Source organism: Ictalurus furcatus, chromosome 23 (assembly GCF_023375685.1).
Source record: "Ictalurus furcatus strain D&B chromosome 23, Billie_1.0, whole genome shotgun sequence".
In the NCBI taxonomy this organism is placed as follows: domain Eukaryota; kingdom Metazoa; phylum Chordata; class Actinopteri; order Siluriformes; family Ictaluridae; genus Ictalurus; species Ictalurus furcatus.
The window spans coordinates 2,015,071-2,042,712 of NC_071277.1; the positions used below are offsets into that span (position 1 = coordinate 2,015,071).

Here is a 27,642-nt window from a genome sequence, read left to right on the forward strand (position 1 = left end):
GTTGCCTTTGCTTTATCTTTGTTTTATTTTGTTTTAATTTCCGAAATAATTTAGCATGTGATCTAAATAAAAACAGAAGAAATCAGGATGGGGTAAATACTTTTTCACAGCACTGTACATCTTTATGCTACTAAGCATGTTGCTTTTTTCTTATTTCATGGTGTAATTTTAAGGCGTTTATTTGAATATGCACGTGGAGCTGGCAATCTGACATGTGAACTGATATTAACATGCAAAGCACAAGAAAATCATTTGAACAAAACCACATGCTTTAAGATGCTTTAAAGATGATTTAATCCACATGCTGTAAGATGTAAGTCAACATGTGACACATTATGAAACATAGCACTTGCTAGGCCTAAAAACCACATTACCTAATAAATCATGGAATTAATCATGTACAATTCATGTGATTCTTCTGTAACGCGTGGAAGAGACTAACACCACCCTGTTTGTCATTTTCTTACAGAGTGACTTGTTTAATCTCCATCCATCCGTCTTCTATACCGCTTATCCTTTTCAGGGTCACGGGGAAACCTGGAGCCTATCCCAGGGAGCATCGGGAACAAGGCGGGGTACACTCTGGACAGGGTGTCGATCCATCGCAGGGTACAATCACATACACACTCACACACCCATTCATACACTACGGACACTTTGGACACGCCAATCAGCCTACCATGCATGTCTTTGGACTGGGGGAGGAAACCGGAGTACTTGTTTAATCTGATGAATTAATCTAATTGAGCTGGTTTTATGTGTTCAGTTCTTAGGGACTCTTTAGTAGAGTAATCTGTAGGTTGCCCATTAAAGTATAAATGTTAATATGAGTCATAGACAAGTCACAGCAGTGTTCTGAATTAAACAAGCTATGAGAAAATACTAGAGCCTCAAATCACATGACAGCCTACAGTATGTAGCCGTTAAAACTGTCATAAAGATGAGGACAAATGTTTTCATTTAGAATTTATCTACAAGCCTGGGCTGAACTCTATAATCACTGACCTACTCTTGGATAAAATAAGCCAACTTAATGTGTCTCCATTTGTCTGCCACTGGAATATCACTTATTATTATTATTATTATTATTATTATTATTAACAGAAAGTAGTACATTGGGGTGGGTGACCAGATCTGGGACCCTTTCTGTGCTCCACTGGTGTACTCACTATACATTAATGAACGTACTTCTATGAGTGACACTGTCAAACAAATCAAGTTTTCCGATGAAACCACACCGGTGCTTTCTCATGTCAGAAAATTATGAGTACACGTAATGCACAAAAGTAAGCCATCTGGTCATGGCATGAGGCAAACAACATGAATCTGAGAACTCAAACACGGTAAAGAGACGATCATCAATTTTAGAAAGAGGTGTTTCCTACTCCATCCCTTGGAAATATATTGGTCATCAGAGTGAAATATTAATCACCATAAAAAGGTCCTGTCACACTTGTAATTTCTATGACAGCCCTAGAAATATCGGCTGCCACAGAAGCTGCTGATCCTATTCTACACAGACATTTCCATCTACTTCACTTATGTCATTTTACAGTTCATGCATATGCAACAGTGCATTGTGCAAAGTGCAATGAAATCACTGATTACCAGCTTTTTCCACTCACAGAGTGGGACCCCTTCACATCACAGACATTTTCTTTTCTAGAATTTCCCTTCACTGTGGAAAAAGATAGAAGGCAGCCTGTATTGCCACATACATACAAGTACAGTGAAATTATTTTGCTTGCGTATACAGTGTTTCATGAGCACAATGGCAATGTACATATATACGTAGCTTGTGAACCTCATCAAATGTTATTGGAACTAAAGTTGCAATTGTGCGTTGTGGACTTTTTGTCAATACACACCATATTTCCTGCATACAAGAAAAGAAAGATCCATACCACCAGTAAACTGTGGTGCTTTGGGTTTGTTTTGAGGCATGTAATCCTTTACACCACTTTTTTTTTATCACTCCTTAGAATACCTACTGAGATCCAAGATGGTGGCACAGCCTCTCCAGATCCAAGTGGTGCTATTTTTGGTCTCGTAACCCATCTTTTTACAGCACGTGGACATGACAGAAACCGGTGTTCATAAACCACAGACCTACTGTGTAATAATACATTTTGCCAATTTTCTCATCATTCTTCTCTCTATGCAAATTTTGATATGTGAACAACAACCAAATATGATAGCGTAGAAATGACGCAGTCTGGTATACTATATGCCACAAAATTTATGTTATTGTAGATTTTTCTGTCAGACATATTTTTCTCTTAAATTCCATTAGATCCTCCACTCGGAATGATAATTCTATTATCTCAAATTAGAAATGAGGCAATGGAGTTTCAACAGAGACTGTCGGCTTCTCGTTACGTGCCATAAATAATGACTTTCACCCAAAACTGGAAACTACCTAGTAGAGCCATTTATGGTGACTGACTGGAAATAAGCACGTTCTGGTGACAAAAAGAATGTGTTCTTGGGTAAGAGTGGATGCTGACCTCACACTTCATAGTTCCTTATTTTCTGCTATATAAGGTCAGCTTGTACTTGAATAATGTCACTCATTCAGAGGGGATAGAGAACATTTGAGAAAATGCAGACTTATACAACACTGATGAGGAGCCTGGCTGCCATAGTTGTCATTTCCTTTACCATCTGGACTGTAACAGGTAGTCTAAATCTGTTTCCACATATTTGACATACTTGTACTGTTGTGTACTTGTGAATAAGACACTAGTGCATGTTTTGAAGCGTTTATACAAATATGTGATTTTTTTTTTTTTTTAAATGTATTTATTTTTGTAAAATGTGCTCCATATGCTTTGGTGTGTATTCATTTAGATGCAGAAAAAGTGAGCCCCTGCTGTGTTGCTGTCTCCAGGTCCATGGAGAATGTTACCATCGAAGGTTACAGATTACAGGAGAAAAACCTTCCATGCGTTAAAGCAGTCATGTGAGTACAGTCTCCATAAAACAACAACACCACTGTCAAACACTACAAATACAAAAAAAAAAAAAATATATCTTAAAATGTCTATTTAAAAAAAGAATAAGAAACCGTCTAGACACGCAGCACTAGTGTATTAATAATTATAATGACCTGTCTTTTACAGTTTTCAGACAGAAAGGGGACAGTTCTGCATTGATCCATATCAACCCTGGGTGAAGAGGAAGATCATTGAATTTAGGTAATTTTTCAGAAATATAAGACATAAGACATATAAGAGATATTTAATGGGAATCCCAACTATGAGGACTTGTATGGCTTATTAGATTAATGCTGACATTCGCTATATAAATCCACTATACAAAAACACTCTACATGTCAGGGTTTTTTATTTTATTTTAAATAATAAAAATTCTTGCACTCGTAGGCTGCCATCGCAGTTTACGCTGCAATACATTCTGGGTAGTGACGTCAAATCGTTGCGATATAAAACATGTCTTCAGCCTTTTCAATTTGAACCCGAGCGTAACATATGCAAGGGTGCTAATATAGAAGACAAAATGTACATCGAAATGAAGATGATCGGCGAGGTGAGGAGGTGAGAGTAGGGCAAAATCGATGGCGTCTATGCCGACTGAGAGCGTTTGTTGTTCATGTTGAGGATATGGATTAAACTATTGTTTTATGATAAAAATGTATTCTAATATCAATCATTTTTGAGATAATCAGCCATCTCGCCATTGTATACTTTATCCTATTATGAACAAATCTATGCTATCTACACAGCCTCTGTGTGTAGGAAGGTACTCATATCTTTGGAAAGATAAGATTCTTGTGATTTGATTGACATAAACCCTTTTGAGATACAATGACAACAGCAGATACAATCAATGTCTCGGTCAGAACACTGATATACAAACAAACTCTTAGAAATGGAGGCAACTCACCTCATATGAAGCCTCATATTAATCCACTGATCCATAACATCTCGACAAAAACAGTCTTGTTACACTGGAAAAAGGTCCAAACAATCCAATTATGTACAAATATTTAGTCTACCTTTCAAAACAGACCCAAACCATGCATGTGCTCCAAATGGCTCAAGAACAGCTTTAATTTTACTTTGGGTATGCCTTGGCTAGGCATTTTAGGCTAATTTTTTATTTTTATATTAAGGATTTTTAAAGTCCTGAACATATTTCATGTGTTTCTAATAATGTATTTTAGTAGGAGAGGGCAGTTATTGCGTGTTAAGGCCTACAAGTCTTCACAGTCAGAGTTCCTTTTAACAGAAAAATGTTTAGCCCCATGAGATTCAAGAATTTTTTTTTTTCTTTTTCTCTAGGAGGTCACAAAAGAACAAAATGTCTCCAACCACTGCCTCCCTGCATCTGACCTTCTCAACACCACAGAACTGAACTGTTAGAGGGAGAAACAACAACAAAAAAGCTCACTTCAGTGAATAAAATTCGCAGTGATTTTAAAAGAATATCTTTAATATTTAAAGCTATAATTTATTTACCTTCATGCCCTTTTTGCCCCATGATAGGTGTTTATTTTAAAAAAAAATGTTTGGTCATATTTATAACTGAAAACTAATCGTTGTCATTGTGTTGTTGTTGTTGTTGATGATGTTGTTGTTGATGTTGTTGTTGATGTTGTTTGGCTACAAAAAGGAACCCAATAAAATTGCTGGTCCAAGTGTGTAAAGTGTTGAAAAGATTTAGTGGACTGTAAAATAAGAAACAACTAAACCTACTAGTATAGAAGTGCAAAATATTCTCATAATATTCCCAAAACACCCCCCCAATTAATAGACAGATTAATTAGATAATAATAAGACAAACACATAATTAATTAGACTTACTGTGCATCCGGAAAGTATTCACAGCGCTTCACTTTCCCCACATTTTGTTATGTTACAGCCTTATTCCAGAATGGATTCAATTCATTATTTTCCTCAAAATTCTACAAACAACACCCCATAATGACAACGTGAAAGAAGTTTGTTTGAAATCTTTGCAAATTTATTAAAAATAAAAAACAAAAAAAGCACATGTACATAAGTATTCACAGCCTTTGCCATGACACTCAAAATTGAGCTCAGGTGCATCCTGTTTCCACTGATCATCCTTCAGATGTTTCTACAACGTGATTGGAGTCCACCTGTGGTAAATTCAGTTGATTGGACATGATTTGGAAAGGCACACACCTGTCTATATAAGGTCCCACAGTTAACAATGCATGTCAGAGCACAAACCAAGCCATGAAGTCCAAGGAATTGTCCGTAGACCTCCGAGACAGGGTTGTATCGAGGCACAGATCTGGGGAAGGATACAGAAACATTTCTGCAGCGTTGAAGGTCCCAATGAGCACAGTGGCCTCCATCATCCGTAAATGGAAGAAGTCTGGAACCAGCAGGACTCTTCCTAGAGCTGGCCGCCCGGCCAAACTGAGCAATCGGGGGAGAAGGGCCTTAGTCGGGGAGGTGACCAAAAACCCGATGGTCACTCTGACAGAGCTCCAGCATGTCTGTGGAGAGAGGAGAACCTTCCAGAAGAACAACCATCTCTGCAGCACTCCACCAATCAGGCCCGTATGGTGTAGTGGCCAGACGGAAGACACTCCTCAGTAAAAGGCACATGACAGCCCGCCTGGAGTTTGCCAAAAGGCACCTGAAGGACTCTCAGACCAAAGATTAAACAAAGATTGAACTCTTTGGCCTGAAAGGCAAGCGTCATGTCTGGAGGAAACCAGGCACCAGTCATCACCTGGCCAATACCATCCCTACAGTGAAGCATGGTGGTGGCAGCATCACGCTGTGGGGATGTTTTTCATTGGCAGGAACTGGGAGACTAGTCAGGATCGAGGAAAAGATGAATGCAGCAATGTAAAGAGACATCCTTTATGAAAACCTCCTCCAGAACGCTCTGGACCTCAGACTGGGGCGAAGGTTCATCTTCCAACAGGACAACGACCCTAAGCACACAGCCAAGATAACAAAGGAGTGTCTACAGGACAACTCTGTGAATGTCCTTGAGTGGCCCAGCCAGAGTCCAGACTTGAACCCGATTGAACATCTCTGGAGAGATCTGAAAATGGCTGTGCACTGATGCTCCCCATCCAACCTGATGGAGCTTGAGAGGTCCTGCAAAGAAGAATGGGAGAAACTGCCCAAAAATAGGTGTGCCAAGCTTGTAGCATCATTCTCAAAAAGACTCGAGGCTGTAATTGGTGCCAAAGCTGCTTCAACAAAGTATTGAGCAAAGGCTGTGAATACTTATATACATGTGACATTTTTGTTTTGTTTTGTTTTGTTTTTTAATAAATTTGTAAAGATTCCAAACAAACTTCTTTCACGTTGTCATGATGGGGTATTGTTTGTAGAATTTTGAGGAAAATGATGAATTGAATCCATTCTGGAATAAGGCTGTAACATCATAAAATGTGGAACAAGTGAAGCTCTGTGAATACTTTCCGGATGCACTGTAGATAATATAAATAGATCACTGTTAATCCCAGTGGGGAAAATCACACATTACAGCAGCAAACCGAAAAGCAGAGTGAGCAAGCAAAAAATATTCAAGATGCAATAAAAATAAATATATTCTATAAAACAAATTCTAAAATATAGAAGCATAAAATATAAAGTAAATACAACCGTATACACCAACGTCCTCTGAGTAAATATAAACGTGAAAGTACAGTGGTTCTAAGAGTATCAGGCATGATCTGAAAGCCAACTTGTCCTTTCTGAAACTTCTGTTTGATGTCTACAAACTAATACGGTGAGATATGAGGCAAATCTAACACCTTGTATGTGTTTTCCTGTACGCAAAAACAAAACAAAACAAACGACAACAAAAAAAAACAACTCCAAATATAGAAGGTGCTATAGGAGTGCATTTCAAACATTTAACATTTTGGGCTGCAATTTTGGCTTTTTCTTCATGCTCCTTGTCTCTATAGAACTAGTTCATACATCTGACAATGCTATAGCAAGCAATTATAATGCAGTTTCATAATAAAGAGTTGGAATGTTCTTGCGTGTTCTTTTTCTGCACAGCTTTACCATTTGTCAAGCTTCAGACATGCTGATTTCTGCTGACTGTGTTCCTGGGGCACAGTCTGGGCTGGAGGTGTTAGCCATATTTCAAAAAATGTGGTCAGTCTCACAGAAAATATGCAATGCTACAATTACAGTGGTGAAAGGTGACGCACTGCTTGTTTTCCTCTTGCGTTGTCTCGGTAATAAAAGAGAAGCATCTTCACAATTAAGATCCATTAGCTGAGTGAAACCAATCCACTGAATGATCTACCCACTGAAAACCATGCTGGACTGCAATAAAAACTGGTACACATTTTTGGTTGTGCTGCTTGCACTTTTTGGATGCATCACAGCTGCACCTGGTAACTGTAAGTATTCCTGCAGGACACTGTATCACTAAAACCCTTCCCTATAAAGACATTTATTTTGATTTTTTTGTAAAAAGACAACTAAAACGTGTTCAGAGGATAGACAGTACATGAACTGTGATATTGCATAGAGTTATGGCAGTCAGCATTTGTAGATATTTGTTTGATGTAGGGCATTTATGCTACTTTGTGTGCTATGTTCATGTGTTTAAAAATGCTTTGCACTTTGTTTAATTGCTAAACATCAGAGAATGTTGTGTTTTAAAGATGGGCATTTTTTTAATTCAGAGGTTTTACTTTGGCATTGTGATACTTTGTCAGCTACAAGTGAATTTCATGACATAAAAACAGTTATTTATTTTGTAAAAACTCATTCTCTCCCAGACCGTCGACCTACCAAAGTTGGTCTTGTGTGCTGTGAGGCAGTCTCCAAAGCACTTATACCATCTACCATAAAGCTCACCGCATACAAGCACCAGAATGCCCTGAATCCTTGTGTGGAAGCTATCATGTAAATCCTACTGACACTCTATAACATTTTTAAATAAAATTTTCTGAAAGACTGTGGAATACTAAAATAACAAACAAAATGTCTTCTTTTCCTTCTACACTGATTCTTTACAGTTTTTTCTCCAAGAATGAAAAATATTGTTCTGACCCTAATGCACGCTGGATCCCAAAGAAACTGAAAGGTATTGCACTAACATCGAGTCACTCTACATTTCAAATTATTACTCTAATGTCTGCCTGTCTGATGTCAGTGTTTATCTTAAAGGGATTCATATAATAATAATAATAATAATAATAATAATAATAATAATAATAATAATAATCACATTATTCTAAGACTGAAAGTTGCAATTGCTTAACTTGGGAATAAGTCACTGACTGATGATCTTTTCTAGCATATAATGCAAATTGTCTGAAATATTACAATATCAGTATTGTTCACTTAGTATGTAAATGAATCTTGTAATGAATTGCAATTCAAAAGTTAAAATTAACCACATTTTCAAGTTTGGTAATTAGCTTGACTACAAGATATGCTAGTTTTAAACTATCTGACCTATCTTACAGGTTTGACAGAGATCAAGGAATGAAAATGCCAGACAAAATGTTTGCAGCCGTCTTCCTGTTGCTTGCAATAATTTTTTTTAATACATTAAAAAAAAAAACTAATAAAAAAAAGTTTTGCATACAACGCAAGGTAGAATGTAGACCGTTTTCATGACTCATAAATTAATGTACAGTTAATGGGGAACCATTATACTCCAATGTCAACTTTTATTGTGCCTTTAAGCTTTGCTGTAACCCTTTAAAGCTGTCATATCGTTTTAAAAATGTGATTCTACTGGTTTGATGTAGTCTACTGTTTAAACAGTGTGAACTCCTATAGCTATTTGATTAATAAAAATATTGATGCATAGTAGTGTGCTACACCCTTAAAATGTCAGTTTCTGAAAAAGGAAATGCAGAGTGCATACTTTAGTACAAGTATACAACATTCTTTGAAGCTTCCAGGCTTGTTTGTTGTTCCCCTATTTAAATCTCTACAAATGTTGTAATGATCCCAAGTAGAATACTACTTTCACACGATTGTTTTTGCTTCGGTCCAGAGAGAGCTTAAGAAGGCAACATCTTTTGAAAATGATGGGTAATATCTGTGTAATATATTGCAGTATTTGTAATATTTGCAGAACATGATATCTTTTCTTTTTCTTTTTTTTTTTTTCTCTTTTTTTAATGTCTGTACTTTCACCACTAGGGGACCACGTGAACAGTCTACATAATAAAATACCATTACCTTGCAAAAAGTGTCATTTTTTTTGTTTGTTTCTCCTTGCACTGAGGTGGCTAATGATTTGATCTGATCTAATCAATATATTTAATATACCGAATATTTATGTTGACACTGAATACACATTAGTATAGATTTTGCCGATGTGTCTTTAGGAACATCTTAACCTTAATTTGAGAATTTAGCTGATGTGTTTCTAACGCTTGGATTTTGACTGTGCGAGATGATTAAGTTTATATAGCATGAACTGAACAAGTTACAGCTTTTACATGATCCCCACACTATACGGGACTTAGGCTCCTTAAAATACCTGACCAAACAAACCAGTGAAACCAGTGATTGTGACTAATTTGTGATCAATGATCATGTCCGAAGGCCCTGTTTGAAGTATAGAATCAAAGTCAGACTCTTGTGTTGTGATGATGGAGAGGACGGACGGGTCTTGCTTCAGCAAGGCACGCACAGACAGTGAACAGGATTCCCAACTGGGAGTCAGAGTACTTGATGCATCCAGTAGTAGTCTTTTGGTTCTCTTGTAGCACCCGCACCAACTTCAGGTACGCTGCACTCGGTTTTTCCTGCAAAACACACACACACACACAAAGATGACAGTATCTTGTGACAGACTTGTTTTTTTCCCCTCTCTCTCTCTCTCTCTAGGACTTAACATGGACTTATACTAGATGTTTTTTTTGTTTTATTACTACTGTAAAGGGTTACTGTCTCTCCCTGACTAACTTAGGTCCTGTCCACGGAGAGGAGGATGGCGCTCTAATCTCATATATTAGGGAAAGGGAATCTTCACTTTGAGTTTGACCATCATGGCCTAAATGCCATCAGATCCACTCAAAGCTCTCCTCTCAGAACCACCCAAACTGTCCCTATTTAGGCGGTTACTAAGAGGACTTGGAAAAGACCTTTCCATTTTGCCTCTAACGGACCAACAGTTTTTTTTACCACTCCCTACTGTCCTGGCACAATAGCATATCCCGCCTTTTGCGGTGAGGTCTACGCTTCCTGGACATGCTTTTGCATAGAGCTAATAGCATTGGGGAGCCCTTCACAATACTTTATTATTGCATCAGATGTAAGATGCACATGTTGGAATAAATTTTAGACACAGGAAAACCAAGGGTAACAGATGTATGTAGTTGATTGAGAATCACGATCATACACATCATACACTGGGGAGGGAACAGGACTTGTTGGAGAATAATCAGAAGGTGATAGGTGATATGGTGGTGTGTTTGCAAAACAGTAGCAAAGCTACTGTCATCATCAGAGGAAAGAATAAACAGGCCCTCCACAGAGGTTATGAGAGACAGATGAGCCTCAGTTTGAGTAGAAGCATGAGCATAAGTCACCGATGGAATAATACGATAAGCGGGATGAGGAAACCCTGAGGGTATGGGTGAAGAGCAGAGCCATTCCAGCAGAGCTGTAACATCCACTGATATGTGTGCCAGCTGATGACGTAGATATTCACCCAGGCCTGAGAGATTGAGCAGCCGAGAGAGAGAAGGTCCAGCTGAATGAGGGTGTTGGTCAGCTGGACAGAGATCAGAGAGAAAGAACAAAAATGAGATAAAACACTAGTGGTAAGACTTAAAATATATCCACATATATACATGTATAAGCACGTGCAAAGAATGTCGGAAACAGGTATCAATACACTGCATGGAAAGAGCATAAAGTTGAGAAAACACACACACACACACACACACACACACACACAAACACTCACAAAATGTTTAAGAAACACACACATTCACAAATGTTTAAGAAACACACACACACACACACACAATGTTTAAGAAGCACCAAAAACATATAACAAATTTAGGATTAGAGAAGAAATATCTGTAACGGTAAGCAATAACAAAAATATATCTCACCCATAATGGAGAAGTGGTAAAATATCCAAAATTGTCCAGGACAATGGTGCGGTGAGACGCCACTGTCAGACACAAGAGATTTGCAGTATGTGTAATGCTGCTTGCCATCATGTAACTGCTCATGCACCATCAATTTATGCAGTTTGAATAATTGTCGTTCAGATTTTCTATTCAGGCTAATTTATCTTGCTCCCTATAGAACAGGTATCCCTATAGAATAGAAATATATAGAATAAAAACCTGACAGTGTCATAGCAAACAAGCATAAGTCTGGCAATTTTCTTAAGGCACGGACATTTTCCTGTGTACCTTGTTTGCAAGCTGTCTTCACTTCTTCTGCTGCAACTTCACAGCTGCAAGCATGCACATTTCTGCTGACTGTGTTCCTGGGGGCTCAGTGCGACTTACATGTGTGGGCCATATTTTTTAAATGTGGTCAGTCTCAGTGTAAAACCAATGGTGTACATGCAGAGGTGTTAAGTTTTTAACACACTTCTTATTTATCTCTCTCTCTCCAACTTGGAAAAAAAGATTTACCAGCACCAGTCTGCAGAATGATCTACAATACTGGGTGCCAGTATTTAGAAACACTGGCCTTATTATTAATGCTTAGTAACATGCTGAAATTTAATTTGTGGTTGGAAGTAATATTAGGTAACGCAGGTGTATTCACATAACATTTAAACAAACATCGGACGCACGGGTTAACTAATGTTTCTTTGTAAACTTTAATCCTGGTTTATTATGAGTGAGGTTTATGGTTTGATGATCTTAAGTACTAGATCGCGAAACATTTAGTAGATTTATAATAGTAGGATATCGTGGCAGCGGGAGTGTAATCGAACGTCAGATGTGGACGGAGAGGACGAAAGTCAAAGGCAGGTAACACGTGATGATTCTCATCTGTGTGTAAATCAGTGAAAGATGATTTGTTTGCCTATCTTTGTGCAATCAGTTGCCTAACACACGCTGCAAAATCCCCAGTGTTGATTTAACACCCTACAGTGTATATATAAGTCCGCTGGACACAAATGAACACTCTGGGTGTTAATTCAACACCTGGGATTTTACTGTGTGGAAGCAGAGTGAGCGAGAGAACAAACAGCCAACCAGCACAGTGTGTGTGTGTGTTTGTGTGTGAGTGTGTGTGTATACTGTATATGTGCACAGTAAAATAAAACAAAAGGAAAAAACAGAGAAACTGAAAAGCCCCTCTAAGCCTCCCGTTCCTCATTTCCGAACTAACCCAGGAGAAGTGTTATAGTGATCTATATAAAGTAGTAGATATGCAGTTGTAACTGTTTGTTCCGGTTCAAGGGGAACTCCATGTTGCGTTTAGCATAACACTATGGGAGCGCCCTCGTGCGCGCGACCGGCATCTGATGCTTGTGTAAAACCATGACTATTTATAGGCCTGCCGTGATCAGATGACGTGGCGATTAAGCACGTCGCGTGATATATATACATATGGCACCTGTGAACCGCGCCGTCAGCCTTATCATCTTCGGCGAGACTGCATGTCGGTTGTTTGTGTAAAGAAACAAAAAGACGCCTCATTTCCTCTCTATCTTTTCTCAAAATCTCTGGATTTTTCTATCCCTTTAAAAAAGGAAATATGAGTGAGAGAATTCAGGAAGTGCTTCACGCCTTGCTCCCGTTTCATCATGGGGAGTAGTGCACACTTTCAGTGTGAAGTGTCTAGGGTGGAAGCATGCGATGGCAGCCTTGAGAGGTCTGCGCATTGTAAAGCCTACGTTAGGCAGCTCCGCTTGCGACTCGCTCTCTTCCCGGAAGCCGAAGCGAGTTGGGTTTCAGAGCCTCGCGGATTTGGGCCGGCCAGAGCCGAGGCAGCTAGCCGTCTCAGGTCCAGGGGATCTCTTATGGATCCGGAAGAGGAGCCGGAGACGAGCGCTGCTCTATCTCTTGCCCTGTCTTCCGAAAGCCAAAAAAACCCCCACACATACTAGTAATATTGACTCCATTACTATAAAGCGCTGATGACCTGCGTTTCCCAAAGATTGGCTTCCGCGGGCTTTTAACGGGAGAAAATTTAAAAATATATTCACTTGTATTGGTTCTATGTCCACTCAATACACATTATTAAGACAATACACATTATGTCCTTTTTGTGTGTTTATTTCTTGAGAAATAGAAGAGAGAAGCTCGAATGTACAGCAAATGTCCAATATAAACCCAACTTTAACGCGATGCATGCGGTTTACAAAACTGAGGGCACGGATTACAAAACTCAGGGTATGATTTACAAATCTGAGGGCACGGTTTACACATGGCTTTTCTCTTACCTGACACTAGGGGGGCTCCGTACAAAATATCAGGCTTCTGTGGGAAAACCAAGCATGAATAAGCCGTATTTATAACCCCACTATGTCGGATTATGCGGCCATTGTGGGGAATGAACGGCATGGCTATTTAGCTATGCTGAAGGTGGAGGAGGCGAGCTACCTTGCTCCATCGACTGCAGGTAATTTAGGGGGGCCGGCTTTACCATCCAAGCCACCGTGACATTGGTGGGCAAGGCCTATGCAGTAGTAGTCTTGCTTGTGGGTCACTGCAGACAATTCCAGACCGTTTCAGTGGTGGTTGAGAAGTTGGGGGTTTTGTCCAAGGACGAAAACTCTGAGAGTAATCAGTGTCATGCGGCAATGCCTACGTGCTCTGAGAATTTGAGTGTCCCCGGTTTCTAGCCTTGGGTCACACTCAAGGGGTGTCTCCTTAGTGCAAGATGGTAATTGACAGACACCTCCCTCACGGGCTGGAGCGCGGTCTTAGACAGCTGTCCAGCTCACAGTCTCTGGAGCGGCCCTCATCTGGCTTGGCATATAAATTGCCTAGAAATGTGTGCCATATTTCTAGCACTGAAATTCCTTCTTCCTCAACTGAGAGGTCACCATGTGTTTACAGACAACACAGCGGTGATCTCATATATCTCATATATATGCAGGTAATTACAACAATCTTTGTAAACATATCTAAATATTACAAAATTACACAGTTTGGGTTTGTGTAACACAATTTCTCAGTTGACGCCCAAATTTGTCCATATTTTGTAGATAACGACTAACCAACACTCTTTTTGATCTTTTACAGCTTTTAAAATGGAAGGGAGTGGGACTCCTGTCTTCCCAGATGGCAGGGAAATTTGTAAGAAGACGCATCAAGTCCAATTCTTACATCTGTCAAATGTTTAAATGACTTTAATAAATGTCACCTGAATTTCATGCAATTGTTTGTTTATTTTGTGAGCATTTTTGCTGCATTTTAGGATAATTGTAGGGGGGGGGGGGAGTATAAACACCACATCTGTGTTATTTTGTAACACATTCATGTGGAAATGTACTAACGCACTGATGGTGTTGAAAGCAATACAAAATATTTTGTCCTTAACTAGACACGGAGCTGTGTTAAAAATGAACACATGATGTGTTCAATATTTCCACACAGAGATGTCAAAAATAACACACAACGTGTTTGAAATGTACTGATCGTGTTAAAAGCAACACAGAATGTGTTGTCTTTAACTAGACACGGAGGTAGGCTGAAAATTAACACGATATTTTTTAACACATCTGTTTTAAGAGTGCATACAGAACGTTCTCCAATTATTATTTTTAGGTCAATTTAGAGAATTGACATTTCCTTCTAGCACTGGCAGATCTAAGGGCACTGGCCTGTCCCAGCAGAAATCTGATTGGCCCCTAAAGTGCCCCTATCCTGTCAATCATCTCTGATGCACAGAGACTTCAACACTCACTCCTGGTTTGAATGGAATACAGCAAAGCGCTCACATTAATCAGTGAAGCTAATTTGAAAAATTAGCATTTTTATTTTACTACAGAGTTGGCCAGAGGTAGTGGTTTCAGACCAAAAAGAAGCCCAGCCTGCCTGTCGCTGACTGTGAGAACAGTCAGAAGCGGGATAGAAAGAGGGAGCGAATAAGGGAGATCTGCTTTTATTAAATAACCTCAGTGTCACAGTTATGGAGAGTCGGAGACGGATGCACGTCTTTTAATAGAGATGAGAACAAAACGTAAGAAGACAATACGTATGAGGCGAGAGAGCATAACCTGACAACAGAGGACAAACAAAGCAAGACCAAGAGTCTTCTTCTTCTTCTTCTTGTTCTTCTTCTTGTTCTTCTTATTCTTCTTATTATTATTATTATGGTATTTGCAGCAGACTAGACACATCAAAATGTGTATTGCTGCCCTCCTCAGTTCATTTGAAGAATTCCGCTTAATAGATTATTAAAGTCCAGTCCAATGCAAAACGTTGATAACAACTTACGTTGTTTCATAATCCTTTATACATATGAGACGAGAGTGCATAACCTGACAACAGAGGACAAACAAAGCAAGACCAAGAGTGCGGTGCAAGCAGTGATTATATACACAAAGGTGCTCCTTAACAGGAATAAGGATGATGTGCTGGTGGTCATATGACAGTGATGCAGCGGTGCAGTGGCTGCTGGGAACTGAAGTCCAGAGTTCCCTCCAGCAGTTCATGACACTCAGCCTGTTTTGAAGATTTAGATTTTTTTGCTGTTGCGTCAGTCACTAATCGATCGCAGATTGCGTGAGGGAACGTAAGCCTTCAGGAGAGTGTTGAGGTAGGAGGGTTCTGTTCCTGTCAAGGTCTTGTAGGTGAGCATCAAGGCCTTGAATTTGATGCAGGCGGCTACAGGAAGCCAGTGGAGGGAGATGAAGAGGGGTGTGACAGGGGTTCTCTTGGGCTGGTTGAAGACGAGGCGTGCTGCAGCATTCTGAATCATCTGAAGGGGTTTGATGGAGCTGGCTGGGAGGCCTGAAAGCAGTGAGATGCAATTCAGTTCATAAAGTAATAAAAAAATATTTTAAAAAAAAAAAAATTTGCTTAAACGTGCTTAAAATCTGTCCCGGGTTTTAACATACACCTGACTAATGACAGGCTTGTCGAGAGCACAAATCACAAAATATTTTCATGGTCATGAAAATATATTCCGACTCTGCGTACACCTCATAAATCAGGACATACTGCTCTGCCCTACATTAAAGTAAGTTTAAGCGCATGCTTTTGAAAGTAAAAGCATGGCAAGCAGCCTTCACCTGCCGTGGTTCAACCGGAGGAAATGATCCATAATGTTTAACCTGCTTTAATATAATCGACCTAATCTTCTTATCGGACAATTCTTTACGATCACTTTAAACATGAACATTTATCAGCCGATTCCGATATGACCGCCGATATATTGTGCATCCCTACGATCGAATCATTCCACCCATCCTTTCAGAGCTGTAGTGGTCCAGGTCTGTGTGGATTTCAGCATGCAGCCTATGTGAAGAATGTCCTGTGGAATATACCAACACCTGTGAACGGCGGGTAGTTTTACACTGGAGGACTATACCAATGTAAATGAGAAGGTGGGGGGGGGGGGGGTGTACTGTAGTTATAACGCTGGAGCTGTGAGGAAAGACTAGTCGCGGTAAGTTTCAGAGCCGGACAGGGACAGGAACAGGAAGCTCATGGCTGAGTATTCACTCCGTTATGGATTGAGCATCTACATTAAACTGGTCCTGTTTTCAGTAAAAGGCGGTCAGACGGAGCGCGAGCTGATGCGCTGACCCGCAGCGGTTTATTCTCCGTGGTGCAGATCCCGATCCTGTCTTCTGACTCGGGCCAGGAGAAAACATCAGTGCCGGCACTAGGTGCGTGTGTCAGCTGGGCTGAGTGTATAGAAGTGTGTGGTAGAAGGATGAGGAGGAGGAGGATGGTGCGCTCGGGCTTCATCCCGCTCCTCTGGATCTTCAGAATCAGCATCAGCTCGCACGCGGCTCCTTCATCCGCCCGTAAGTTCTTCTTCATGTGTGTGTATGGCTTACTGAAGGTAGTTGCAGTCGATAGATTAGACCAGGGGTGTCCAATCTTACCCGGAAAGGGTCGGTGTGGGTGCAGGTTTTCATTCCAACCAATCAGGAGGCACACCTGACTCCACCTGTTTAATCAGCTGATCCGGGCTTTGAATAGACTCAGGTGTGGCTTCTGATTGGTTGGAATGAAAACCTGCACACACACCGGACCATTCCGGATAAGATTGGACGTCCCTGACTTACTGCTTCAGGACGAGTGTGCTGCAGGTCTGAGAAGATTTGGGCAGAGATTTCTAGACAGTTTTATGTCAACACGTGCAGTTTTCTTTTCTAATGATTGTTTTGCAACATGAACCAATTTCCTCAAAACATATTTTTTAAATGCACAAAACAAAAACAAACAAACTATATATATATATATATATATATATATATATATATATATACTTCTTGGTGGTCAACATTGTTCCGTCGTGGTTGGTAGTTGAAGGCGGGTCAGATTGCTCCAGTTTTTGATTTTGGTTTGAACTGGTTGTTTCACTCAGTAATAGCAACATGAGTTGCATTGTTTTAGGCTGTGGAAAATGCTATGATGGGAGCACAAATTATGGCTACTGCACCCTAAATATAGTGCTGACACCGATATTGAGCTAATAATCATAGTTAAAAAAAATGTAAAAATCACTGAGGGTCTGCAGTGATCTCTTCAAGACTACAAAAGGGAGACCTATAGACGTAGACTACCTACTGTTTCCCCATTGACTGGGGCATGGCAAGGAACAGAGCTACAATCTTTGGAGGTAGGTTTGTTCTTGACTAATATTATAAAGCTATTTGATAACTAACTTTTGTTCTTATCCAGCTCAGTCTTCTTAGTTATTTAATTATTTTTAACAAATGATTTAAGCAATTGATACAAAAACTGCCCGATTTGTGTAGAAATCGCCCTACAAGTGTTTAGAAAGGGTCAAGTGGGATAAAATTACTTTTTATATACGGTTATTTAATAATTTATGAAATTATGTTTTTAAGTGTTAAATATTACTTTGCAGTTTTATACCTTTTTATAAAATGTTATTAATAATAGGTTATAACTTTATTATAGATTTAGCTTATATACCCAGCTAACAATTTGTGGTTCACAGAACATTCTGGGAATCAATAACTAACATTCCCAGAACATACATTTTTAAGGTTTGTGTTTGGTTAGCCAGGAACGTTTTCTTGACGGAAATCGAACGTTGTTTTTAGGTTTGCAGAACGTTCCCCTAACGTTATCTTGACCTTCCCGTAACATTCTCTTAACCTCAATGTTCGTCACTTATTTTTAAAATCCATACATTCATGCATCATTAATCATAAATGAAACATCAGTCTATATAAATAAATAATTAGTACACAATCCATGTTTATTAGTCGATCCATCGTTTACGTAACAAGCCATGAATCTCGGGACATTAAAAACAGGCAAACTCTGCAATCAAAACAAAAACGCTCAATTTAAAAATGAGCTTCACTGATTAACGCTAGCACTTTGCTGTGCTCCACTCAAATCAGAGCTCCGTGTTGAAGTCTCTGTTCACTTCCCAGCTGCCACTTATACGGGACGCAGCAAACCTGGGAAGCTTTGTTTTTGGTTACAAAAATAAAATCTAAAAATAACCATTAGAGAATGTTCTGTATAGGTTCTCTTTAGGTTGTTTAAAAAATAAAAATAAAAAAAAACTCCCTGCAACGTTCTGGGAAGGTTCGTTTTCGGATACAAAAAAACAACTTACAGAGAATGTTCCTAGAACATTATTATTTGGTTCCCCCCCAAAAAAATAACCAAATAGGAACCGTATGCTAATGTTAGGGGAACGTTCTGTGTTTGCTGGGTATGCATTTGTTATTTTTTATTTATTTGTTTTTGTTTTGCTCCGTTTACTTTCCATTCATCTGTGAGCTCTCTCTAAACAACCCTCCTTTTATTCTGAGATTGTATTTCATACCTACATCATTGAAACTGTAGACTCACTAACAGTATTGCTGAGAACCACCGCGCTCCTGCTCCTGCTTTCTCTTGGAGAAGTTTGTTTTGGGGTTGTAAGCAAAATGCAGGTTGGTGAACTAACAGTTGACAATGTTTGTGGAGACACTCTGCTATCTGAGCATGCATTTGGGATATACATTTATAAATAGTTTTTTAGTTTTGTTTTGGTTTTTTGTTAGTTTTGTTTTGCATTTTATTTAATGCCAAGCCACTGGCATTGAAACAAAACTGAAAACCAAAAGTTGTGAACGTGGCTGAAGTCAAGCAGTGACGAGAGTTTCTTGCTGAGGCAGTAGGTGTTCAGTTTACATCTACAGTAACGCCTTTGAACACAATCGGCTGTGCTCTACGAGGTTACTGGAATAAAAATAAATAATGGTTTTCTTAAGAAATACAATGGATATAAAAAGTCTGTACGCCCCTGTTAAAATGGCAGGTTTTTGTGACGTAAAAAAACGAAACCAAGATAAATCGTGTCTTTTTCCGTCCTCGATGTGAAATTACAACGTGTAAAATTAAGTAAAAAACAATCATAAACTTTACAGGGGAAAAAAAGAAAAAGTGAAAAAAAAAATTACAATAACGTATATGCACGAGTGTGCACTTTTTTTCAAAAAACAACTTTTGATTTTATTACACCACTCGCCACTGAGTCTCTCAGCATGGCACATCTTGATTTGGCAATATTTTGCCACTCTTTTTTGCAAAGCTCCATCAAATTGCGAGGGCACCTCCAGTGCACAGACCGCTTCACGTCAGCCCACATGTTTTTAGTTGGATTCGGGTCTGGACTCTGGCTAGGTCATTCAGAAAACATTGATCTTCCATTCCTTTGTTGATTCGGATGTGTGCTTGTTGTGCTGAAAGGTGAAATTCCTTTTCATCTTCAGCTTACTAGCAGACACCCGAAGCTTTTGCACTAAAATCAACTGGTATTTGTAGCTGTTCCTGATTCCCTCCATTAACGGTGCTCCGATCGATCGGTCACCCGTCGTTATCGGCTGATGATAGCTTCAAATAGTTTGATTAACGGTCTCTATAAAGGCCGATCCAGAAGAGCCGATCAGATGACGCAGAACTCACGAGAGGGGTTTTTTTTTTTTTTTACACGCTGCTAAAATGGCACATTTTGCACACTGCGGAGGCTTTTGCTGCTGCATTCGGTGACATGTTTTGAGCATGGGGAATCCCAAAGGAAAAAAAGTGCAGGTTAAGGGATTATGCAAAGAACATGGAAAAGGCCATGAGAAACGCCGATCTACCCAGCCTACCATGCATGGCGCAGATGTTATACCATCCATCAGAGCTTGAACTCTTTTTAGATTTATTCTACAGGAAAGTTATATTTGTCGAGCCCTAAGCCAATCCCACTAACCAAGCACAGGCTGCTATGGTTTAAGTTAATATGTTGCACGTGTTGCTCGCCAATAAACAAACAGTTCATTTCAATTCATGATACTTTCTCATCTCTTAATTTTAATACTTAATATACATTGTTGCAAAATATAGCTTAATAAATAATGCTACATGATAAACAGAAGGCTTCAAATAGACCCTGTGATCGGTGATCGGTAGCAGTATTGGACGATGCAACTTCCAGCAATCGGGGATCTGTGATCGGCCCCCAAAATCCTGATCGGAGCACTCCTACCCTCCATCTTAAAGCCCCAGTTCTGGCTGAAGAAAAGCAGCGTTAAAGCTTGATGCTGCCACCACCATGCTGCACCGTGGGTATGGTGTTCTTTTGTTTATATGCTTGACCATAACACGTTTGCCACATGGTTTGGAGTGATTTATTTGAGCTTGGATGTTTTTGTGAGAAAGGGCTTCCCTCTAGCCAACCTACCCCAAAGCCCAGACATGTGACCAATACGACATTGTTGTCACGTGCAGACAGTAATCAGTACTAGTTTTTGTCTTGTGCTTTTATACAATTTGGACGGATGTCATGTTCTTGGTGATGTCACTGTAGTGCTCCGTTTTCTCTATTTGTTGATGATGGCCTTTACGATGTTCCATGGTATATTTCATCTAGAGATGCACCGATGTATCGGCCGATAAAGGCAATTTATCCCACCATCAGCCGATAGTTTAAAAACATCCATCGACCAGGGCCGATTATATCCTGTCAATCAAAAGAGGGCGGGAAAACACATTGATTTCGTGCTGTGTGGAAAGATGATGTCTCTTGTGTGGAACGACGACAGAACTGCAGTTTGCAAGCTCTGTAAGCTCTGCGCCGCTAAAATTTTACGCCAGATGCTGCAGCAGTGAAGCGGGAGTTTCGGCGTCGAGTCTAATTTTTTTTCCCCCGCGCTACTCGTGCTAAATTAAAGCGCCAGTGCACCGTTGAAAGATTTAAATGAAAATGAGTTGACAAAAAACGTAGGCTATATATTGCACAGAAAAATATATTTGTAGAGTAGTATATTTCCAGTTAATGTTAATATATATAAAAAAAATAAATTACATTATATTTCACCAGTTTGATGTCAATGATGAAGTAGAAATGCTTTTGTTTGTGGTGAGTGAATGTGAGCCTGTCACGTAATGGATGCGCAGACAGAAGCATATGCAGGTATGGCAGCTTAATACAACAACAACAACAAGTCCAAAGGATAATGCAGAAGACAAAAATCATGAACAAGCAAAGGTCAGGCGATCAGACAAACAGGGCAGGGCAAAGAGACGAAGTTGTAAACGTAAGCAAAGTCAACAAAAACTGAATAAATAGACGTGATATAAGGCTTGGTTAATGACGGAGACGAGGCAACTGAGCGTATACTTCGCAAAGACTCGCTGTTTGAACAGTCTCTTTTATGTGTGGTGTGACTGCGAGTGTAAATGGGAACAGGTGTCTCTGATCAGAACACCGGAGAAGGTGAACGCACTCGTATTAAAAAAAACAGTTCCATTACTGTTTCCTGCCCTGTCACATTGACAGTAACGCATTACATTATATGAATCAGGTAAATGTTTGCATTCCTGAATATTACTGTCTGTCGTTTAACGTTTTCTACTGTAAAACAGTTGTCAAATATTAAACTTTAGCTGTGTAGCTTACATCTTACCTCACACCCTTTCACCATTAAAACTGAAGTATCACACGGCTTCTGTGAACAGTAAAGCCCCGTCTTCTTTGATTTGTTTGGCCATCTCAAACATTTTGACTTTGACGAGCGCTACTAGACCACCGCGGCAGACCTCCCTAAAAAACTTTTTAAAATTTTTTTTAACTTTTTGACATACGTAGTGGTGCATGATTGAGTACTGTAGAGCAGCATCAAAAATATCAAATATTTGGGGGGGGGGGCGTGTCCCCTTCAATGTCTATGGTGGTTACAACCCTGATTGTATATCTACAGCCTAATATAACCATCCAGTTCAGGGATTTTACTTTACAGGCTTGATAACCCTTTAAGGTAATTAGTAATCTGATGTGGAATCCAAATCCTTGTTGGCAGAGCCACGCTCAAATAATGATTTATTATTAGGCAGAATCTAGACTGTAGCCTAAAGCTTCAATCATTTTGAAGTTGTTGATTTTTTTTTTTTTTTTTATGTAAATAAAAAAAAGCTATAGAGTTTTGCAGAGGTGGCTCGGTTTATTTAATTATATAATTGACTATGCAAATATGCTTCTTTGAACGTATCCGGTCACACATAAAGAAAAGTCACATTTCAGCATTGACAACTAAAAGCAGTGCGTTCAGCTGATAAATGTTCTTGCAGAGTCAGATAATCACCGAGTGGGAGCTTGTCCTGAATAATGAGATCAAAGCTCTTCAATAATTGTCTTGTTTTGCAGACCAAAATTAGAAACACTCCAGCCGTTACATGAACTGACCTCAAATAATGAGTTTTAAATGAAATATCTTTATTATTTTAGAGTGAAAAAATTCTCAGGGGAAGAAAGTGGATGGTGGAGTTTACTCTGAATAAAGAATCTGTAAATGATCTTTGCCTCATTGTTTGCTTTTACATATTTACCATTCGTATTCAACATATCTCCAGTGGATTAAGAATATCATCTTAGGTTCTAGGAAGGTATGAAATCAGTGATTTTTTTATTATTATTATTATTATCATTATTATTGTGTTCTGGACATGACCAGCAGCCTTTCAGTCAGTTCTCCTTGTTTCATTAATAGGCATCTAGAGCAATTAAATTCTTTGGGTGTGTGTAATTGCATCATACATCACTTATTCCTGATAGTTTATGACATCCATGTACATGGTTGAAAAGTCTTTGTTCAATGAACTGTGTTCTTTTAGTTGAATGTGAATGTGCCACTGTGTATTTCACTCAAAGAAGAAGCATCTCTTAGTCTGCCAAAGGATCATTTATCACATGGAAATCCTTACAGGGAAGCCAGGACTCAACACGGAGTTAAAAAAAGTGATCTTGATTGCTGATACGCAGTCCCTTTATATCGTCTATGACTCGTATTTGTACATTTTCAGTGTTATGGGATATGGTGGAGCATTACTGTAAATCTCGTGGTGTCAATTTTAATGGTCTGTAACAGTTTTCTGGATATTTGAAGTTAAAAATGTGACAACATATTAAAGGCTTCAATTCTTACATTCCTCACAGTCAGACTAACGGCTAACATTTTTTTTTTAACCTAATAATGACTAAATAGACTGAAGTAATATGCACGTATTGATTGCACATTAAACGTGTTCTAGGTGACTCGGTGTCTTTCTTATCTTCGAATGCCAGCGATCTTAAGACTGACTACGTCACTTGTTTGCATTTCAGTGAGAAATCCCTCTCTACCAATGAACTCTTTTTAAAAGGCTTTGCTTAACGTCTAAATCACTCATGGAAAAAGTCACTTAGCTAAACATACAGATTATATTGAGTATTTAAGCAGCTTAACACGACAAACTGAATGCATGAATGGGGTGTAATAACAGCATTTGTCTTTGTTCATGTTGCTTTATTTGATTTGCTGAATGAGTTGAATTTGCCATGAGAATATATAGTCAAAAGTAGCAAGATGGTGCTGTGGGTAACGTTTGCACCTTACACCTCGAAGGTCCCTGTTTGATCCTGAGCAAACGCCGGTCCATGTGGCGTTTTGCATGTTCTCCTCATGTCCACATGGGTCTCCTCCAGGTTATCAGGTTTCCACCTTCCAAAAAACCTACCAGTAGACGTACAACCCAAATTCCGAAAAAAGTTGGGACAGTATGGAAAACAAAAACAGAGTTATTTGAAAATTCAATTCAGTCTGTACTATATTGAAAACACATTATTTGATGTTTTACATCGTGAATTTAATTTATTTTTGAAACTATACACTCATTTCAAATTCGATAACTGCAACACACTCTAAAAAGTTGGGACAGTCGACTGTTTAGCGCTGTGTAACGTCACCTTTTCTTTTAATAACACTTATTAAGTGTCTGGGCGCTGAGTGAAGACACCAGTTCGTTAAGTTTGACAAGCGGAATTTTCCGCCATTCATCCATTATGCATTTCTCCAGCTGCGCAACTGTACGGGGCCGTCGTTGCCTTATTTTGCACTTCACACATTCTCAACGGGACACAGGTCAGGACTGCAGGCAGGCCATGCTCGCACCCGCACTCTCTGCTTACGCAACCATGCGCTTGTAATCCGGGCAGAATGTGGTTTGGCGTTGTCCTGCTCTGGATGGCAGCATATGTTGCTCCAAAATGTGTACATAACATTCTGCATTAATGATGCCCTCACAGATGTGCAAGTTACTCATGCCATGGGCACTGACACGCCCCGATACTATGACAGATGCTGGCTTTTGGACCCGATGCTGATAACAGCTTGGATGGCCCTTTTCCTTTTCCTTGGCCTGGAGAACGATTTCACCGTGCTACTGTCCATCTCAGATGAGACCGAGCCCAGAGAAGTCGGTGGCACTTCTGGACAGTGTTGATGTACGGCTTCTGCTTTGCATAATAAAGCCTTAACTTGCATCTGTGGATGCAGCAGCAAATGGTGTCGACTGACAAAAGGTTTACCAAAGTATTCCCGAGCCCGTGTCAGGATATCCATTACAGACCGTGATGTCTGAGGGATTGGAGATCAAGCGCGTTCAAAAGTGGCTTGCCCTTTATGCACCAGGATTTGACCACATTCCTTAAACCTTTTAATTATATTGTGCACTGTAGAAGGTGAAATGCCCAAACTCTTGCCGATTCGTTTTTGGGGAATATTGCTCTCAAAGTGCTGGATTATTCGCTGATGCTTCTGTTGATAGATCAGCGAGCCTTGACCCGTCCTTGCTCTTGAAGGACTAGGCCTTTTTGGAGGCTCCTTATATACTATTATTAGATGATTGCCTCAACTGTTTCACATCACCTTCTTCTTATATAAATAAATAATAAAAACACACTTTCACTGCACATTGTGGTTTCTGTTCCTCACTGCCTTTAGGCATATTGTTTTACTTCTGTTTACTTTTGATCATAGTGTTTTAATTAGACACGACAGATCTTACTCACGCTCCCCCTGCGCATCACCGCGAGTGAGGAGCAACGCGACCTCGTTACTAACACATCACTTCCGTTATAATAAACAATAGAAGTTACACTGCAAGCGCGCAAACACAGCATGTAATGACACTAAATTTAAATTAAGCTAAACCTTTTAAGCAACTTGCACCGGTATCCCCGAGCCCTAGCACACAGTGGAGTATTTGGGATATAAATATAAGTTTGTGCTCGTGCGTCATCTCCGCTTTGTAAAGTTTGCAGGTTACAGTCTTCTCTGCGGTGTTTAATATAAAAGGCTTCCCTGCCTTAGAGGATTTGGAGCACACGTTCTTCCTCAGTTACTTGATGATTTCGCCTCCGTCTGATGGTGACTGGGGTCACGTTGGGTATAAAAGGTAACGCTGACATAAACAGTAAACTGAAGAAAGTCATTGTAGGTGACTCAGGGTATCTGCTAATGCTGGCGACGTCGCATTACGTGCGTATGACGTCGTGTGCCATCAACTAGGAAGTGGCTTATATTTCCGATTAGTAAAAAAAAACTGCTAGTGTTCCGTTCGAGACGATATTACCTTTCTGTAATTCATACACTAGATGGTAGAGTAGATAGTGCATAGTGTAAGTGTATAGTATGTCATTTGGGACACAACTTCAGTATTTACTTTCTGAAGCATGTTCTCAGAACAGAAGTAATGTAGTGAGTAAATGTACCAACTAATCAATAACGACAACGATATATATATATATACAACGATTTATCATTGACAACGATTTTTGTAATCGATTATTATCGATTTTAACGATTAGTTCTTGCAGCTCTAATTGTTTCCAGATTGTATTCATATTGCACGCGTAAACTGATCAGTACGTACTGTATCAATGGCCGAGCTGTACGTACTGAATCAAGTGCAGTACGTACTATCATATTAATCGATTTCAGATGCAGCCCAATTATCAGTTCCTCTGTCATCTGGATGTTATTACTGAGAACTGGATTTATACGCTTTCTCTCCTATCAGTCAATGTGACACTATCCAATCATCGGTGCCTGTGAGCTCATGGTTACAGAAGGGGGCAGTTAGCACTTTCCTCTGAATGTTCAGCTGCTCTGTGGTGTAGCATGAGCAGCAGTTTGAAAAGATGCGGTGGCTGGATTCATGTGTCTCAGAGGAAGCACCTTACAGAATCAGAGGACGTACCTTATGGAATCAGTTATCACGACTGGAGTTGCTGGTCCACTGTGGTTCATTTCATCATAATCTGAGTGTTGAGCCACAATGGACCAGCAACTCCAATGATGATAACTGATTCCATATTGGCAGCCAAATTTGGATTCCCTAGATCATCAGTGTTTTCATCATCTGGGTTTCCTGACTTTTTTGAATGCCTTTATGATTCCAGAAATGGCAAAAGCATTATGAATGTGGCTAGAAAGAGATGAAAGACCCAGTAATCCCTGCATACTAGTTTTATTGATATTGTATCCTTTTTTTTTTTTTTTTTTTTTTTACTTTCCTGTACTGTATGTGCGTGTTAACCCTCTACAAGAAAAACCTAATGATGCCAGTTTATTTTCAGACAATTATCAACAAAATTTCCAAATCTGAATTACTTAACTTAGGTGAAGTGGAGATCTGGGTATCCGCATTTGGCAGAATGAGTGACTAATGCAATGGATTGATTGAACGTTTTGTAGAGTTATGTATTCTATACTGCACCTTCTTCCTGAACTAGTTTTTGTCTGAACATGTCTACGTAATTTGTTTGGGGGCTGTTTAGAAAAACGGGGTAACACTTTACTAGAACCCTTTGCCATTAAACAGATGTACTCATGTCATACACCTGATATCATACTCCTGATGTCATGACTGATCGGAATACACAGATCTCTCACTAAACTCACCAAACACCAAAAGATGTTTGGCGCTGTTTTGGTGGCACACAGCTGGACCTACACAATTTTAAGCAGGCGGTTTTAATGTTATGGTCGATGACCGATGTTATTACACATACCTTATGGCATCTGGCAAGAAAATGGATTGTTAAATATTATAACCCAAACATAACTTTGTAAACATAATGGCGGTTTGTGTACGATACAACAGTTACACCATCAGTTGCCGCCAAATATTGTACCTCATGAGTACACTGAGCAATGACATGCTACTTACAAGCAAATGTAAGAGGGCTTGAGTTATGT

At 39.5% G+C, this 27,642-nt stretch overlaps 3 protein-coding genes across 3 annotated transcripts in view; all 3 read left to right on the forward strand.

Annotated features, from left to right (window-relative positions):
* Nucleotides 1–1,547: 1,547 nt before the first annotated feature.
* LOC128599951 (C-C motif chemokine 24) lies at nt 1,548–4,661 on the forward strand. Its single transcript, XM_053612023.1, has 4 exons — nt 1,548–2,678; nt 2,851–2,962; nt 3,123–3,197; nt 4,302–4,661. The coding sequence occupies exons 1-4, from the start codon at nt 2,603–2,605 to the stop codon at nt 4,372–4,374; spliced, it is 336 nt and encodes a 111-aa protein (XP_053467998.1). The 5' UTR covers nt 1,548–2,602; the 3' UTR covers nt 4,375–4,661.
* Nucleotides 4,662–7,150: 2,489 nt separating this feature from the next.
* On the forward strand, nt 7,151–9,718 carry ccl34b.4 (chemokine (C-C motif) ligand 34b, duplicate 4). Its single transcript, XM_053612024.1, has 4 exons — nt 7,151–7,372; nt 7,757–7,883; nt 7,997–8,064; nt 8,450–9,718. The coding sequence occupies exons 1-4, from the start codon at nt 7,267–7,269 to the stop codon at nt 8,470–8,472; spliced, it is 324 nt and encodes a 107-aa protein (XP_053467999.1). The 5' UTR covers nt 7,151–7,266; the 3' UTR covers nt 8,473–9,718.
* Nucleotides 9,719–16,814: 7,096 nt separating this feature from the next.
* The window catches only part of LOC128599390 (contactin-associated protein-like 2), a 145,889-nt gene continuing 135,061 nt past the window's right edge, over nt 16,815–27,642 (forward strand). Inside the window, exon 1 of the mRNA XM_053610927.1 lies at nt 16,815–16,908. Coding sequence (XP_053466902.1) covers nt 16,815–16,908 — 94 coding nt within the window. The remainder of the gene's footprint in view (nt 16,909–27,642) is intronic.